Source organism: Ambystoma mexicanum, chromosome 10, assembly GCF_040938575.1.
Source record: "Ambystoma mexicanum isolate Mex_15411 chromosome 10, UKY_AmexF1_1, whole genome shotgun sequence".
Lineage (NCBI taxonomy): Eukaryota > Metazoa > Chordata > Amphibia > Caudata > Ambystomatidae > Ambystoma > Ambystoma mexicanum.
In genome coordinates this window covers 217,758,664-217,772,278 of record NC_090932.1, presented here as the reverse complement: position 1 = coordinate 217,772,278, position 13,615 = coordinate 217,758,664, and the positions used below count along the sequence as shown (strand labels likewise).

Below are 13,615 nucleotides of genomic sequence, written 5' to 3'. Positions count from 1 at the left end.
GGAAGTAGTGGCCCGCTACCGCGCTGCGGCCTGGAACCTGAAAAAAGGGCACTTGCTTCCTAGGTTTACAGGCCTTGCCAATACAAAGATAGGGAGAGTGATGAGAAAGGGACGTGGGGATTGTTGTATGGAGTTTGCAAATGTTATTGTTTGCGCTTTCGTTTTTATGCCTGGTTTTATCGATCGTGGTATGCCCATTATACTTTTATTGTATATCTCCCTGTTGATATTATATTGCATTACATTGTGATAAGTCACAACAGTTTGTAACACAATTAAGTCATGTTTATGATGACGATGTGAGAAAGAGATAGAAAACAGGAGAGAGAGAAAGAGATGCAAGGATAGATGTTTGAAGGGGGACAGAAGAAGAAAGATCAAGTGATACAGAGGTATGGGAAAGCAAAAGGACACTGTGACTAACTGAGAGACTGTCTGAGAGAGTCACACTAGGACGATAGAGGAGGTCTGTCAAAATTGCAAAGCACTGTGACAAAGAAGGAGAGCAGTTGTGAAGGAGAAGGCCTTCGATGAAGGAGAAGGAATTTGATGAAAGAGAAGAACTTTAACAGAGAAGACTGAGATGAAGAACTGTCATGAAGGACTGTGAGAAAGGAGAAGGTATATGATGAAGGAGATGAACTGATGAATGACTGTGATGAAATAGAAGGACTGTGCTAAGGACTGTGACAAAAGAGAATATAACAGTGATGATGGGCTTTGGTGAATGAGAAGAACTGTGGCAAAGAATGACTGTGATAAAGGTGAAGGACTGTGAAAAAAGGAGAAGAAAAGGATTAAATATTTGACTGCAATGAAGGAGAAGACTAGGATGAAGAAATATGGTGGCAAAGGTGAAGGACTGTGACAAAGGAGGGTCGTGACAAAAGAATGATGAAAGAGAAGGACTGTAACACATGAGAAGGAATGTTATGAAGGGCTGTGCCACAAGGATTGTTACAACGGACCACGAAAAAGAAAAAGAACTTTGACAGACTGTGACAACAGATGAAAATATGGACTGTGATGAAGACAACTGTTATGAGCACTAAAACAAAGGACCGGGAAGTATTATTAGAACAAAGCAACGTCACCAAGGGCTGTGATGAAAGCAAACGACTGTAATGAAGGACAATGATAACGGAAATTGACTGATAGAATATGATGAAGGAGAAGGATTGTGATGAAAATAAAGAACTGTGAGAAACGGGGACTGTGAGGGGGACTGCAACAATTATCAGTGATGAAGGAGAAGGTATGTGATGACTGGGAAAAAGGAGGATGACTGGGATAAAGGAAGAGTACTGTTAAGAAGGAGATGTTCTCTGAGGAAGGACTGTGACAATCGAGAAGGACTTTGACAATCTGTGTAAAGTCGCCAATTCGAAAAGTCTATAGCAAATCCCACCATTTTGAGTGCACCATTGAGAAAAATAATGCTGGCTAAGGGAATATGTAAGCCAATATTGAGCATAAGAAGAGAAAAGAAATGGTGGAAAAAGGGGGAGGGCGTGTAAAAATGGGAGCAGGGTGTGCATGCATCAGTACCTCATTCACTAACCAATCCCTCATCAGTCTTCTTTCACACCACCAGCAATCAATAACTCAGTCGCTCATCAGTCACTCATTCCTCCACACTTCTTACGTTCACTCATTAGTCAAACTCTCATTAACCCACTAGTATTTCTCATTCAGCCAACCTGCACATGAATGCAATGTATGAAATAATGCATTGATGATGGAAGAGAAGTCAACTCCTAGCATATTCTTTCGTGTGTATTGTAATTATGCTTGCAGTGACGATGAAGGGGAAACTGACGAGTGACACTGAATCCAAGTGTCACAGTTTCTCTTTGCCTACAATGTACTTTCCGCCAGTTCCGATGTTTGCTGAGCTGGGGAGCTCTGCAGAGTTTCAGCACAACATTGCATTACCGGTGCTGTACAATCCTACGGTCATACTTGCATGTCAGGTTTACATTTCTTGTACAACACTTCTGTCTCCTCCAACATTGCAATGTTTAATAACATGCGTACATTCTAAATAACCACCCATGTTGAATCTGTTTTGCAGCACAATCTCTACTTGTTGGCTTGGTTGAGAGCGCGTTAGCTCTCAGATTTAGTGACATTTTCTTGTCATAATGATATGCGTAGCAAGCTGTGCTAGCTAGGCCACCTGCTTTGCAGAAGCATCCTTCTCCCCAGGGTGGATAGCTACATTAGTTAAGTGTTGGCCTCGGCATGCCAGTAGTGTGCACCTTGCAAGTTGGAACCCGCCCGGCAGGCCCAGCTTAGTCTCTCATTCGTCCCAAGATGATTAGTTACTGCTCGAAATCATCGGGTAACACTAGCACCTGGGATTACAGTGCTTAGAATCCGGAGGAATATGGGGCATGGAGCGCAGCGTGAGAACGCAATGCTTTCATTTGCACTGTGCCATTCATTCTTATGCAGTGTGGTGCCCTGCTAACAAAGGACATTATTGAGCATGTGACCCTTCAATGAGAAAGTAATCAAGCATAGGTTGGAATGCGTCTCGAATTGTGGAATGGTTTCCTCATTTATACTTCCATACAAGGAATGCATTTGCTGGAAAAAAAGAAGTTGCAAATATCGTGAAAAGTGACTAAATGGATTGTGTTGGTGTGTAAGCACCAGCGGGCAGAACCACTCCTCTGATTTTCCAGCATTCAGTAACACCATAGAACAGGGGTCAGCCATCTTTAGCGCTACAGATGTTTCGGACTACAACTCCCATCATTCGTAGCCAGCAAAGTCAACAGAGAAGGAGCATGGAAGTTGTAGTGCAATGCATCTGTGGAGCCGCTTGGTGCTGACCCCTTTACATTGACCCGAATAGCTAACCAGCTGTGCGTTTTCTCTTACAATACAAATGCTGTGACAATGTTTGAAGCAATTGCAAAATGAAACACTGTCTCTTGTAGAAACAAATACTTGTTCTATCAGTTTTAGACTCACAACACGTTTTACAATTACGTAATTTAAACATATGTAGCAGATACCAACAGAATCTTGAAAAATAAACACATCTTGATGCACATTTGGCGAAAACTGCAGAGATGTCATCTTTCCCCCTTCCTTTTCCTCCTGCCTTTAGGGGACTGCAACCTGCCTGGGGTGTCTGCAAGACACATTCTTACTTGGAAAAAAGAAATTTAAAATTGTGTTTCGGTCAAAAGAAGCTGGTGTGCTCTCTTATACTGACATCCCTCTCTAAACCTGTTGCCCAGACGACATTGTCATTAGTTAGGTGTAGTCTTCTAGCTGAGATACTTTGCAGGTACAGTGCTGAATGTATTGTGTAGCCCCTTATCTGACTCTTGGCCCACACTCTCTAAAAAATTCAAGGAGTTAGAGAAGTTCTGGGCAGCAAAGAAGGAGGGTTAAACGTTATGCTCTGTAATCACCCAGATTTCACTGCCCCTTTTACTGTGATGTTACCTGACACATGTTAGTGTGCATTCTGGTAGTTGTAGTCTTACAATCAAGATGGGGTGACAGGAGCCTCTTTAACTGGATTGTCCGTGTGTTGCCATACTCCATCTATTCTGCATTCTGTTTCTTTTCCAATACTGTACAGACCTGCACCTCAATAAAAAATGAATTTTTCATTAAAAAAAAATGGGTGACAGGAAAGATACAATTATACTCTTTGCTTAACATATTTCTATAGGGGTTTATATGTTTCTCAAGCTACTTTATTGTGATTTGTGTACCATTCAAGTAATCTCTTTAAAATAGAGTATTCCTTAAAATCCACATTTTGCCAACTAAAACTAAGAAAATATGAAGGTCATGTTCCTAAGTTGCAAACTGGTCTCAATGCCCAGTTTCACAACTTAACTAAAGTGTGTGATCTGTGGCACATCCGTTCTAAGGAGAGCTACATAGGCCCTGTGTTTGCACCAAATGGTGGATGATATAACAATTCAACAGCATTAATGTATATGTAATTGTTTTAATTATGAACAAATCATCAATACTTCACTTTGACCAGATGCAAATGAATTAAATATGCTGAGGTGTGGTTTGGGAAGAGGAGAAATATTAGGGTTTTTGATTTTCAGAAGTAGTCGTACAGGTGGAAGGTCAGAGAAACGCAAAGCTAAACCCTGGCACAGAGTTCAGGGGAATCACCAAGACAAGGGATTGTCAAGAGGGGAGGCTATAGAGGGTGAAGTTCAGGGAACCGTCACAACTGATCACAATAGATGATTTGGGGTATTTGGAGAAGCAGAGAGCATGAGGGAGAGAAGTGGAAGACAGAGACAGGGACTTAGAAAGGAAAAACTGGTCTGGGAATGACCCAAGGCGCAAGAGCAGAGGTAGCAACGGCTTAATGAACTCTGCAAGGATCTATCACAGGTCTACATGCTGCCAAGGTGAGCACTGGACAGAAGGGGAAGTCATCAATGTAAAGTTCACAGGAGGGACTGAGTCTGAGGCCAACTCCACTGGTCTGCTGGGAGCGATTCCCAAATCCAATGACAGAGGATTCAAGTGCTCATCCAGGCTCGCCATGATGGGCTGTCTACACCAGGACAGGCACATTAGAGCAAAGGGCAAGTTAGCACAGAAGATGAGGTGGGACACTCTTCCAACCAACCACCATTAGAGGTTTTCTTGGTGAGGCCGCCTCGGTCCCCACATGCAAAGAGGGAGAGAGGCCTGATCACGTGGGCTACATCCTCCAAACGGGAGCGCAGCATGCTTGAAATGGCTGCATGCCACCGCGCGACATCGCAGGAGATGGGCCTATGCAGAAGGGCCCATAGATTCAACCCATGCAGACATTAGCACATATATTATTTATGTACCAACCGTATACATGTTCGCTCAGAAACAAGCACCCATTGTGCTTAATTTATACATGCTGGCACATGTGCAAACTCCTGAAATAGAGAAAGTTGGGCATGTGACACTTTGGCTTATAGCGCTATATCAATAACATACAATAAATACACACGTGAACACGCGTGTGTAGATAGCCCACATAAAGGAACGGAAGGGTTTGCAGGTTCAGCCACATGTTCACTGATGCATAGGAACTCAGACCGGTTAGCCAGAGTAGCCAGAGGGCCACCACTTGCCATGTCTATGGATTTCCTGTCACATACCACTGATATTAGGTACTCTGCACAATTTGTTCAACTCAAGTTTAAGACTACATCTCCCAGAAAGCATTAACTTCAATGGCAGACTGGTTCTGGAAAAGGGTGCTACTGTGACATCCTATGGTTTATTCGACTGGTGAGAGTTCTGGTGTCATGTGTGAGACAGGTGGAAATTGTGCTTGTATTATTTTTTTCTGCTTCATAAAATGCACCGAATTAGGGTCCAATCCTTCCTCCAGAGAGAGACGAGACTATATTGCACGCAAAGGCTGAGGAGGGTGTGGGGGGTGGGATGGTGGGGGGACACGCGACATTTAGGCCCGGCACGCGACAGGGTCTGCCGAAACCCTACCGTAGTTTCAGAAAGTCGCCTGAACTCTGGATTACCTCCACGTCCACTCTTCCTCGTCACAGTACTTACTTCATGAGGCACCCGCCTCCGACACAGGACCTTCTTCTATTTCTTTAAATCCCTATAACTCCTCCCCCACATCCATGTCACTCAGTTTTAATTTTTCCTGCCTACGGCAGGTTGGACTTTTTCTTCCCGGTGTGGGGCACCATGGAGCACCGATTGCTGGCCCCCTGGGGGGGGCTGTGTGGCGGGGCCCTCGGCTCCCTCAGGTGCGGCACTGCTCCTGGGCCCCCTGCGGGGCTTGGGGTCACAGTTGAGCTGGATTGCCTCGCTCGGTTCTTTGCTGGGCTCCGGACCGCAGCGTGAGCATTGTGTCCCGGGTCCTGCACGGCCCGGGGGAAGGTAAGGAGAGGGGAGGACTGGGCTTGATGTTTTTCCCCTCTCCTCCTGTTTTGGCCGTCTTGATTCGACTTGGCAGTATGGGCTAGCCTTCCCTTTTGTTGTGAGGCCTCTCTGCTTCTTGTCGTGGGGTGACAGTGGCAGAGAGTCTTTGGGAGTGCGGGGGCTCTGTTCTGTCGCAGGCATGTCACATACCACCCGCTCCTCAGACACACACAGCACAGGATGCACCGGATGTTAGCTGCATTATCTGGGGGAAGGTAAGGAGAGGGGAGGACTGTGCTTGATGTTTTCCCCTCTCTTGCTGGTATGTCCATTTTGACTCCTTCGACATGCCGTTTTCCTCGTGCTTTGTGTGCACATCTTTATTGGAAATGATGGCAAGCACTTGGCAGTGTGGGCTAAGCCTTCCCTTTTGTTGTGAGGCCTCTCTGCTTCTTGTCGTGGGGTGACTGTGACAGAGTATTTGAAAGTGCGGGGGCTCTGTTCTGTCGCAGGCATGCCACATACCACCCGCTCCTCAGAGACACACGGCCCAGGATGCACCGGATGTCAGCTGCATTCTCTGGGGGAAGGTAAGGAGAGGGGAGGACTGTGCTTGATGTTTTCCCCTCTCTTGCTGGTATGGCCATCTTGACTCCTTTGAAAGGCCGTTACCTCGTGCTCTGTGTACACATCTTTATTGGAAATGATGGCAAGCACTTGGCAGTATGGGCTAGCCTTCCCTTTTTGTTGTGAGGACTCTCTGCTTCTTGTCGTGGGGTGACTGTGACAGAGTATTTGAAAGTGCGGGGCTCTGTTCTGTCACAGACATGTCACATACCACCAGCTCCTCAGACACACACAGCCCAGTATGCACCGGATGGTGGCTGCATTCCTTGCGTGCTGCCTGTGAATACGGCGCAGATTTTGGACACGTCTGCAAGCGGCCGGAAGGGTACCGGCCTGGCATAGTCTACACTTCGGGTTCGAGTCTCAGCGGTGCTGACTCGGTCCTTCATCCTTCCTAGACCGACGCATTGGAACGATTTAGAGCATGGGGCTACCAGCTACTGGATACAGGGCTCAAGCCACCTCCCAGTCATGTGGTGTGTTAGTGGTGTGTTTGGGTCTGTGCTAGCTATGGACGCAGACTCCTTGTCCTGTCCTCTTCCTCTAAACTGCGCAAGGGAAAGTCAAAGGAGTTGATTTGTTTTTCCCTTGTCCAGCATGGGATTATGGAAAATGCATCATGGAAGTAACGGCCATGCAGGGGGTTCCCAGTGTCTCTTCTTTTAGGCCCTAGGTCCTCCGGTGCTGACGTGTTGCTTTCACGCCTCCTCTCAGACTTGTGGGAAGTGATAGGGCACATGGTGGCACATGTCTGTGCTTAGAGGGGTTCTCAGAGCCCCTGGTGCCGGTGGAGGGGGATGTCACTTCATTGGGTTTTCAAGTATAGGCATACCTCAGGTAGGGGGTTGCCTTTGATGTCGGCTATCCGGGATTGCTTTGCCCCACTTTGTGACAGTACTCTGCCCTTTTGACGCCAGCCTGGTGGCTCCTCTGTCGGCTGAGGGGGCCATAGTCTGCTGGACTTCTGGGCTGTCCAGTATCTTCCTTTTGATAGGTCAAATCTTTTTGTGGGCTGACAAGCATGCTGTTATATTGTGGCGCAGGCCTGTTTCAACGTCCTGTGATTTCCCTCTGGTGCAAGTGCAGTGACTGGCGGTTTTCCCTGGCTCCTCGTCTCTATCTTCTCGGAGGTGTATGGGACCGGTGGGGTTCGGCTTCCTGGGTAATGGGCTCCTTCTGGAGGGGGTATCAGTTGCCGTTCCTGTCTCCTCCTGTCCAGGTTTGCATGGTTAGGACTTTGGTACCCAGCTCACGGTCCAAGTAGTTGGCCATGGGATCCGTTCTCTCCGAACGGTTGTTGTGGGTTACCGTCTTGCCTGTTCCTCTCCCTGTTCAGGGTCAAGTTTTCTACTTGCGGGTGATCCTGGTCCCTATGCCTTCTAGGATGTGTCACCTGCTTATGGGTCTCAAGACCCTGCACTGCTTGTCCGGACGTCTGGGGAGAGCGTACTCTGGATGTTGTGCAGGGGGGGCGCTTGCTGGCTGTTCTGGGCTGGGTTCTCAGAAGGCAGTATGTCTCGACTCACCTGTTGCTGAAGTTACGGGACACGTGGCGTCTTGCATGTTTTCCAGTTCCTTGAGCCTGTCTTCGGTTACGTCTCCTGGTGTCTTATACTCTCTCCCACTGGCTCCCGACATCTCGGCTTTCGTAGTTTTTGTTTTCAGTGTCCCCAGCGCTGTGTGTGTCCCTGCTATGGTGGCGGGGGGTTTCAGGTCTACAGGCTGAGGTGTGCATGGTCCTTCCTCCTGTGACCTCTCCTACTACCAACACCAGCAGAAAGGGTATACATTGGGGGTCCTCTCAGCTCAAGGGTTGTGAGATCTGGGGAGAGCCGGTGATCATCCAATTGGCAAGAGTTGTGCCATTGTGCAAGCTCTGGTGTACTTCGAGGAGTTGCTGGACGGTCGGCGGTTTTTGGTCCGATCGGACAATACGACGGCCTTGGCATATGTCAACTGCAAAAGGGGTTCCGGCTGTTCCTTGAATGCTCTGGCAGCGCTGATAGGCACCTGGGAGGAATATCATCTGGTGTATCTGCTGGCCTCACGTATCAGAAGGGTGGACAATGTTCAAGCGGATCTTCTCAGACGCCTGTTTCACTCCTCTGCAGAACTGGTCCTGTTGGCCCAGGTCTTTGCAGTGACCTGTGTCAGATTAGGGTCCTTGGTTCTAGACCTGTTTGCATCCCCGGCCTCAGCAGAAGTTCCCCTCTTCTGCTCTCGGTTTCAGGTTGAGGGGGTTGGGGGATGGACGCCCTCTCTGTACAGTGGCCTTGGGGTTTTCCTTTATGCCTTTCCGCCTATCCCCCTTCTGCCGCGGGTGGTTTGGCGCATCTGAGTGTCCAGGGTGACTGTGTTGTTGTTAGCTCTGTTCTGGTGCCGCCGGAGTTGGCTCCCCTCTCTGTTGGAGCTTCGTTCCTAGGAACCTTGGCTGGTTCCGAGGTGGCCGTGTCCCCTTCAAGGGGATCTGCGGTTAGAATTCCACCGGATGCAATGGGCGATGTGGCTATTGCTCAGTCTAGGTTGATATCTCAGGGGTTCTCAGATCCTGTAGTTGAGTCAAAATGGATGCTCTTAGACCCTCCACTCTGAAGGTGTTAGGCAGACATTGGGGCCATTTCCGAGACTGGTATGGGCGGTCTGGGATCCCTCCCCTGCGTTCTGGCCTCTGCTATCCTTCGGTTCCTCCAGGAGGGGTTTTGACAGGGGCCTGGCAGTTTTTCCAGGCTTCGTTCTCAGTGGGCCTCCATGAAATTCCTTTTGGGGGACTCTGACGGTCACTTGGATGGGGAGGTGTTGGTGGGGAAGTTGATCCAGGGTTTTTTCTTCTTCCCTTCCTTGTGCTGATAAAGGGCTTTCCTCTTGGGATCTCCCTCTTGTATTACGGTTCCTTCATGGGCCTCCTTTTGAGCCCTTTTCCGGGATTGATATCAAACATCTTACACTGAAATCTGCTTTTCTTATTGCCCTCACTTCTGCCCGTAGGCTTGGGGAGATTGGGGCTCTCTTATGTCACGCTCCTTTCCTGAGGGTGCTGCCAGACTCGGTGGTGCCGGGGTGTGGTCCGATGTTTCTCCCTTCAGTTGTCTCTCGGGTTTCACACCTCTCAGGGTCTGGTTCTCCCTGACTTCTTTCATGATCCAAGAACGCCTGAGGAGGTGGCTCGGCTTAACATTGATGTCCGGCGGGACGCGTTGGAGTATTTGGCTTGGTTTGCCTTTTCCACCAATCCGATAGTCTTCTGATTGCTTGTGGTCCGGCTGGGGCTGGGCATAACACATCTGTGGTTTCCATTTTCCGGTGGTTCCGGGTTGTGATCTCTAGGGCCTATGTGGCTTCTGGCCTGCCTGTGCCTGCGCACAATCAGGGGCGGTCTACCAGGGGTTTCGCGGCTTCCTGGGCCGATGCAAGGAGGGTTTTTCTCTGCAAGAGATTTGTATGGCTGCCGCCTTGGCTGGTCTAGCCATTTTCATCAGCCGCTATGGGTTGAGTTTCTCCCACTCGGGGGTTGGTTCCTTCGTGGTTGGAGTTTTTGTCTGTGGGGATGTGATTTAAAAGTTATTGTGGGTGTGTTTTGCTGCACTGTTTTTGGCTCTGTGTCTCATTGGGACCTTTTCCCCGTTGCTGCTTTGGTATACCTCATGAAGTAAGTACTGGGACGAGGAAGAGTGGACGTGGAGGTAATGCTCTGATTACTTACCGGTAATCTTCATTACTCCTAGTCCTACTCTTCCTCGTCACAGTACTGACGACCCTCCTCACCCTCCCTGCGGGGAAGGTCCCATGCTCCGGCTTGGTAATATGAAACTGAGTGACATGGATGTGGGGGAGGAGTTATAGGGATTTAAAGAAATAGAAGAAGGTCCTGTGTCGGAGGCGGGTGCCTCATGAAGTAAGTACTGTGACGAGGAAGAGTAGGACTAGGAGTAATGAAGATTACCGGTAAGTAATCAGAGCATTACCGGACATTCTGAGGCAGCGGCCTGTCACGACTCCTGCACGTGTTCCTATTGGCTAGTCTCCTTCTGATGTCATTTCCTCCCCAGGGCGATGTGCCCCTGACAGGCGTACAGTCCGTCACCCCTGGGAAAGCGCTAATTGGGTCTGGCATGCAAGAGTAATGACTTGTTATGTTTCCACTGCATGCTCCGCGAGGCGCGCAGCAGCTCCATTGCGGCAGCCCGCGCCTTTATGGGGCTCGACCTGACTCCACTGTACAGGAACTCGCGCAGAGGCCACGTGCATAAGGCACAGCATAGTGAGGTGAGCAATAGAGAGGTGGGCGGCCTAAATTATAGGCGTGGCCTCAAGTGTCCCCGGCTGAGGACAATAAAAAAGAAAAGTTGTTGGGTTACTTTTTTTTACTTTAAATCTCCCGCTGGGGATTTACCCTGCCGGTGGGAAGCCATTGCCAAATTTCAGTGTGCTGTTTCATTGGTGCTCAGTTCGTTTTGTTTCATGCAATAGACTGTGTCAAGCTGTTAATTGAATGAAACAAATGAAATGAAGCACCTACGTAACAGCACAGTTTGATGCGACACTGGCTTATCCTCCGCAGGGCTCGGGTTCAAATCATCGGATCACTAGCACTACACACAACGAAAATGTGATATTTTTTTACCGTCACTTGCTAGGGATCATCTCACCCCGAGCCTTGCGCTAGCAAGCACGTGTTGCAGCGCACTGTGCTCTTTCATAGGTGCACAATTTATTTTTTCTTTATAAAAGAGACTCATTGACGCATAAAGCCCTTCTCGTCAAGAAGTCTATGAATGAAACAAACGAAATCCATCACCTGAGTAATATCAGAGTGCAACGTGACATTGGCTAGTCACGGGCACGCGGAAAGAAAAGAACAAGTTGTCATGGTTGTCTGGGGGTAGAGTGAGCCCTGGCTCGATTGAGGTTTTGGGAGACTGCCACCCGGGACCGGTTAGAGCCCTCTCTCTAGATCACTAAAAATCCTATGAAAGTGAAGCTTCGGGTGCCTCACGCGCAGCCAGTGTTCTGCCATATTCCCTCATAGAAAATGGACGAATGGGTCTTGTCAATTAAAACTGCTGCTCAAATTCACCTTTGGCAGGAGGTACGTAGGCTTTTCTCCAGCCCTGACCCCTTGATGAAAAAAAGTCTTCTCCCACCCTATATTTTGAGTAGCAGAGATGTTCTCACACCTAGTGTGTTTGTTTGTTTTGGTGATTTATAACTAGTGCGGACATGCTACATTTTCCTTCTAAGCACTTTCAGACACAACAACATTCTTCAAAGCAAATGTAGTGACCAGGGATGGCAGCGACAAACAAAAGAGCATTGGGGCAGCACAGTGACTGTACTGGGGCATAAACCACCTAGGCCCACTACAGGAGGATTCTCCCAGTCTGTGCCGGGAGTTCGTATCAGAGGCTCCGTCCACCCTGTGCCTTCTCCCATCTTGTTCTTTGGGGAAACGAGAATTCGTCCTTCATTTGCTTGGGTTAGAGGGGAATTCCCCCATCCTGTGCCTGACCTAAGGGAGAATCCTCCTATCATGTGCCTGTGAATGAGGAGGATTTTCCGATCTCCTGACTCTCGGTATCCGAGGAGTCTTCCATCCTGTGCCTGCCTTCTAGAAGGAGTCTCCTCTCCTGTGCCTGCCTTCTAGAAGGAGTCTCCTCTCCTGTGCCTGCCTTCTAGAAGGAGTCTCCTCTCCTGTGCCTGCCTTCTAGAAGGAGTCTTCCATCCTGTGCCTGCCTTCTAGAAGGAGTCTCCTCTCCTGTGCCTGCCTTCTAGAAGGAGTCTTCCATCCTGTGCCTGCCTTCTAGAAGGAGTCTCCTCTCCTGTGCCTGCCTTCTAGAAGGTGTCTCCTCTCCTGTGCCTGCCTTCTAGAAGGAGTCTCCTCTCCTGTGCCTGCCTTCTAGAAGGAGTCTCCTCTCCTGTGCCTGCCTTCTAGAAGGAGTCTCCTCTCCTGTGCCTGCCTTCTAGAAGGAGTCTCCTCTCCTTTGCCTGGGCAGAGGCAGCTTCTCCCATCCTGTCTCTCATGTGAAGAAAGCATTTCCCCATCCTGTGAGCTTCGTGTAAGAAGAGTTCCGCATGATTTGTTTGGGTTTCCTGGGGGCAGGGATTGATATAGGTAAATACTCACTCCATGACACTAAGCTTTGGCATCATTCCTACGCAGAACATCTTTAACTAGTTTGGTGGTCCGATAATTGTAGAGAGTGTTAGCTGCCTCCCTCACCCTTTTCTCCATTACCATCTAGTATGGGCACGTTGTTCCGGTCATGGCTGGGTTTACCCTAGGTCCAGAGGTCACCTTATGGCATCCAGAGTACTGTCCTATGCACAATAATGGGAATATGATTATAACGCTCTTTTTTGTCTTTCATCCTAGGAGTACGGACCAAAGCTCAACAAATCCAAGGACCCAAGTCTCTGCATCTCAGAAGTAAGTGCCACACCTCAAGCTATGCCAAGCCTAGGTCCTATGCGATGAGGAGCACCAGGGACTACACTCAGTGTTTGATTGGAAGGAACTCACGCTCTCTAGAGAAGGAACCTATTCTAGTCTGCTAGAGTTCATCCTTCTCCAGAGAGTCAATGATGAGTTGGGCTTGGAGTCCAAACCCTGCAAGCTCATGGAAAGAGGTTAGGGTAACCACTGGTTAGGTCTCCCACAATATCAGACCACTGGGCTGCAGGGAGTCATAGGTTCCTAGTCATAGCTACTCTTCAGAATTCCCATAGGGTGGAAGCGAGGACTGCTCCAGCTTCTCTGACAAATGATGAGTGAATAAGGTAACCAATGACAGGAAGTTTCTGTAAAATGATGATGGGGGATCTTCCTTCGCATTAATGATCAGGGCAGGTCACAGAGTCCACACACCCATTAAAAGAGTGAAGTGTTCATTTTGAGGCAGTACCTACCTCCTGAACATGTCAATGAGTGCACAGCCGTAGCCCTCAGTCCCCTAGGCCAGAGGCCTTTTGCAATGGAGAGGATATGAATGTGTTCCTCAACACAGGAGGACTAAGCAGTTGCCTAGGAGATGCTTTGATCTCAGGTGCTGACCATCTATTTTGAGACATTCCGGAGACTGCTTGTAGTCATTGATTCTCACTGGCACTGATTATC

General features: G+C 48.6%; 1 protein-coding gene across 1 annotated transcript in view; it reads left to right on the top strand.

Annotated features, from left to right (window-relative positions):
- The window catches only part of GFRA2 (GDNF family receptor alpha 2), a 650,128-nt gene that overhangs the window by 623,417 nt on the left and 13,096 nt on the right, over nucleotides 1-13,615 (top strand). The window contains exon 8 of the mRNA XM_069617719.1: nucleotides 12,875-12,928. Coding sequence (XP_069473820.1) covers nucleotides 12,875-12,928 — 54 coding nt within the window. The remainder of the gene's footprint in view (nucleotides 1-12,874; nucleotides 12,929-13,615) is intronic.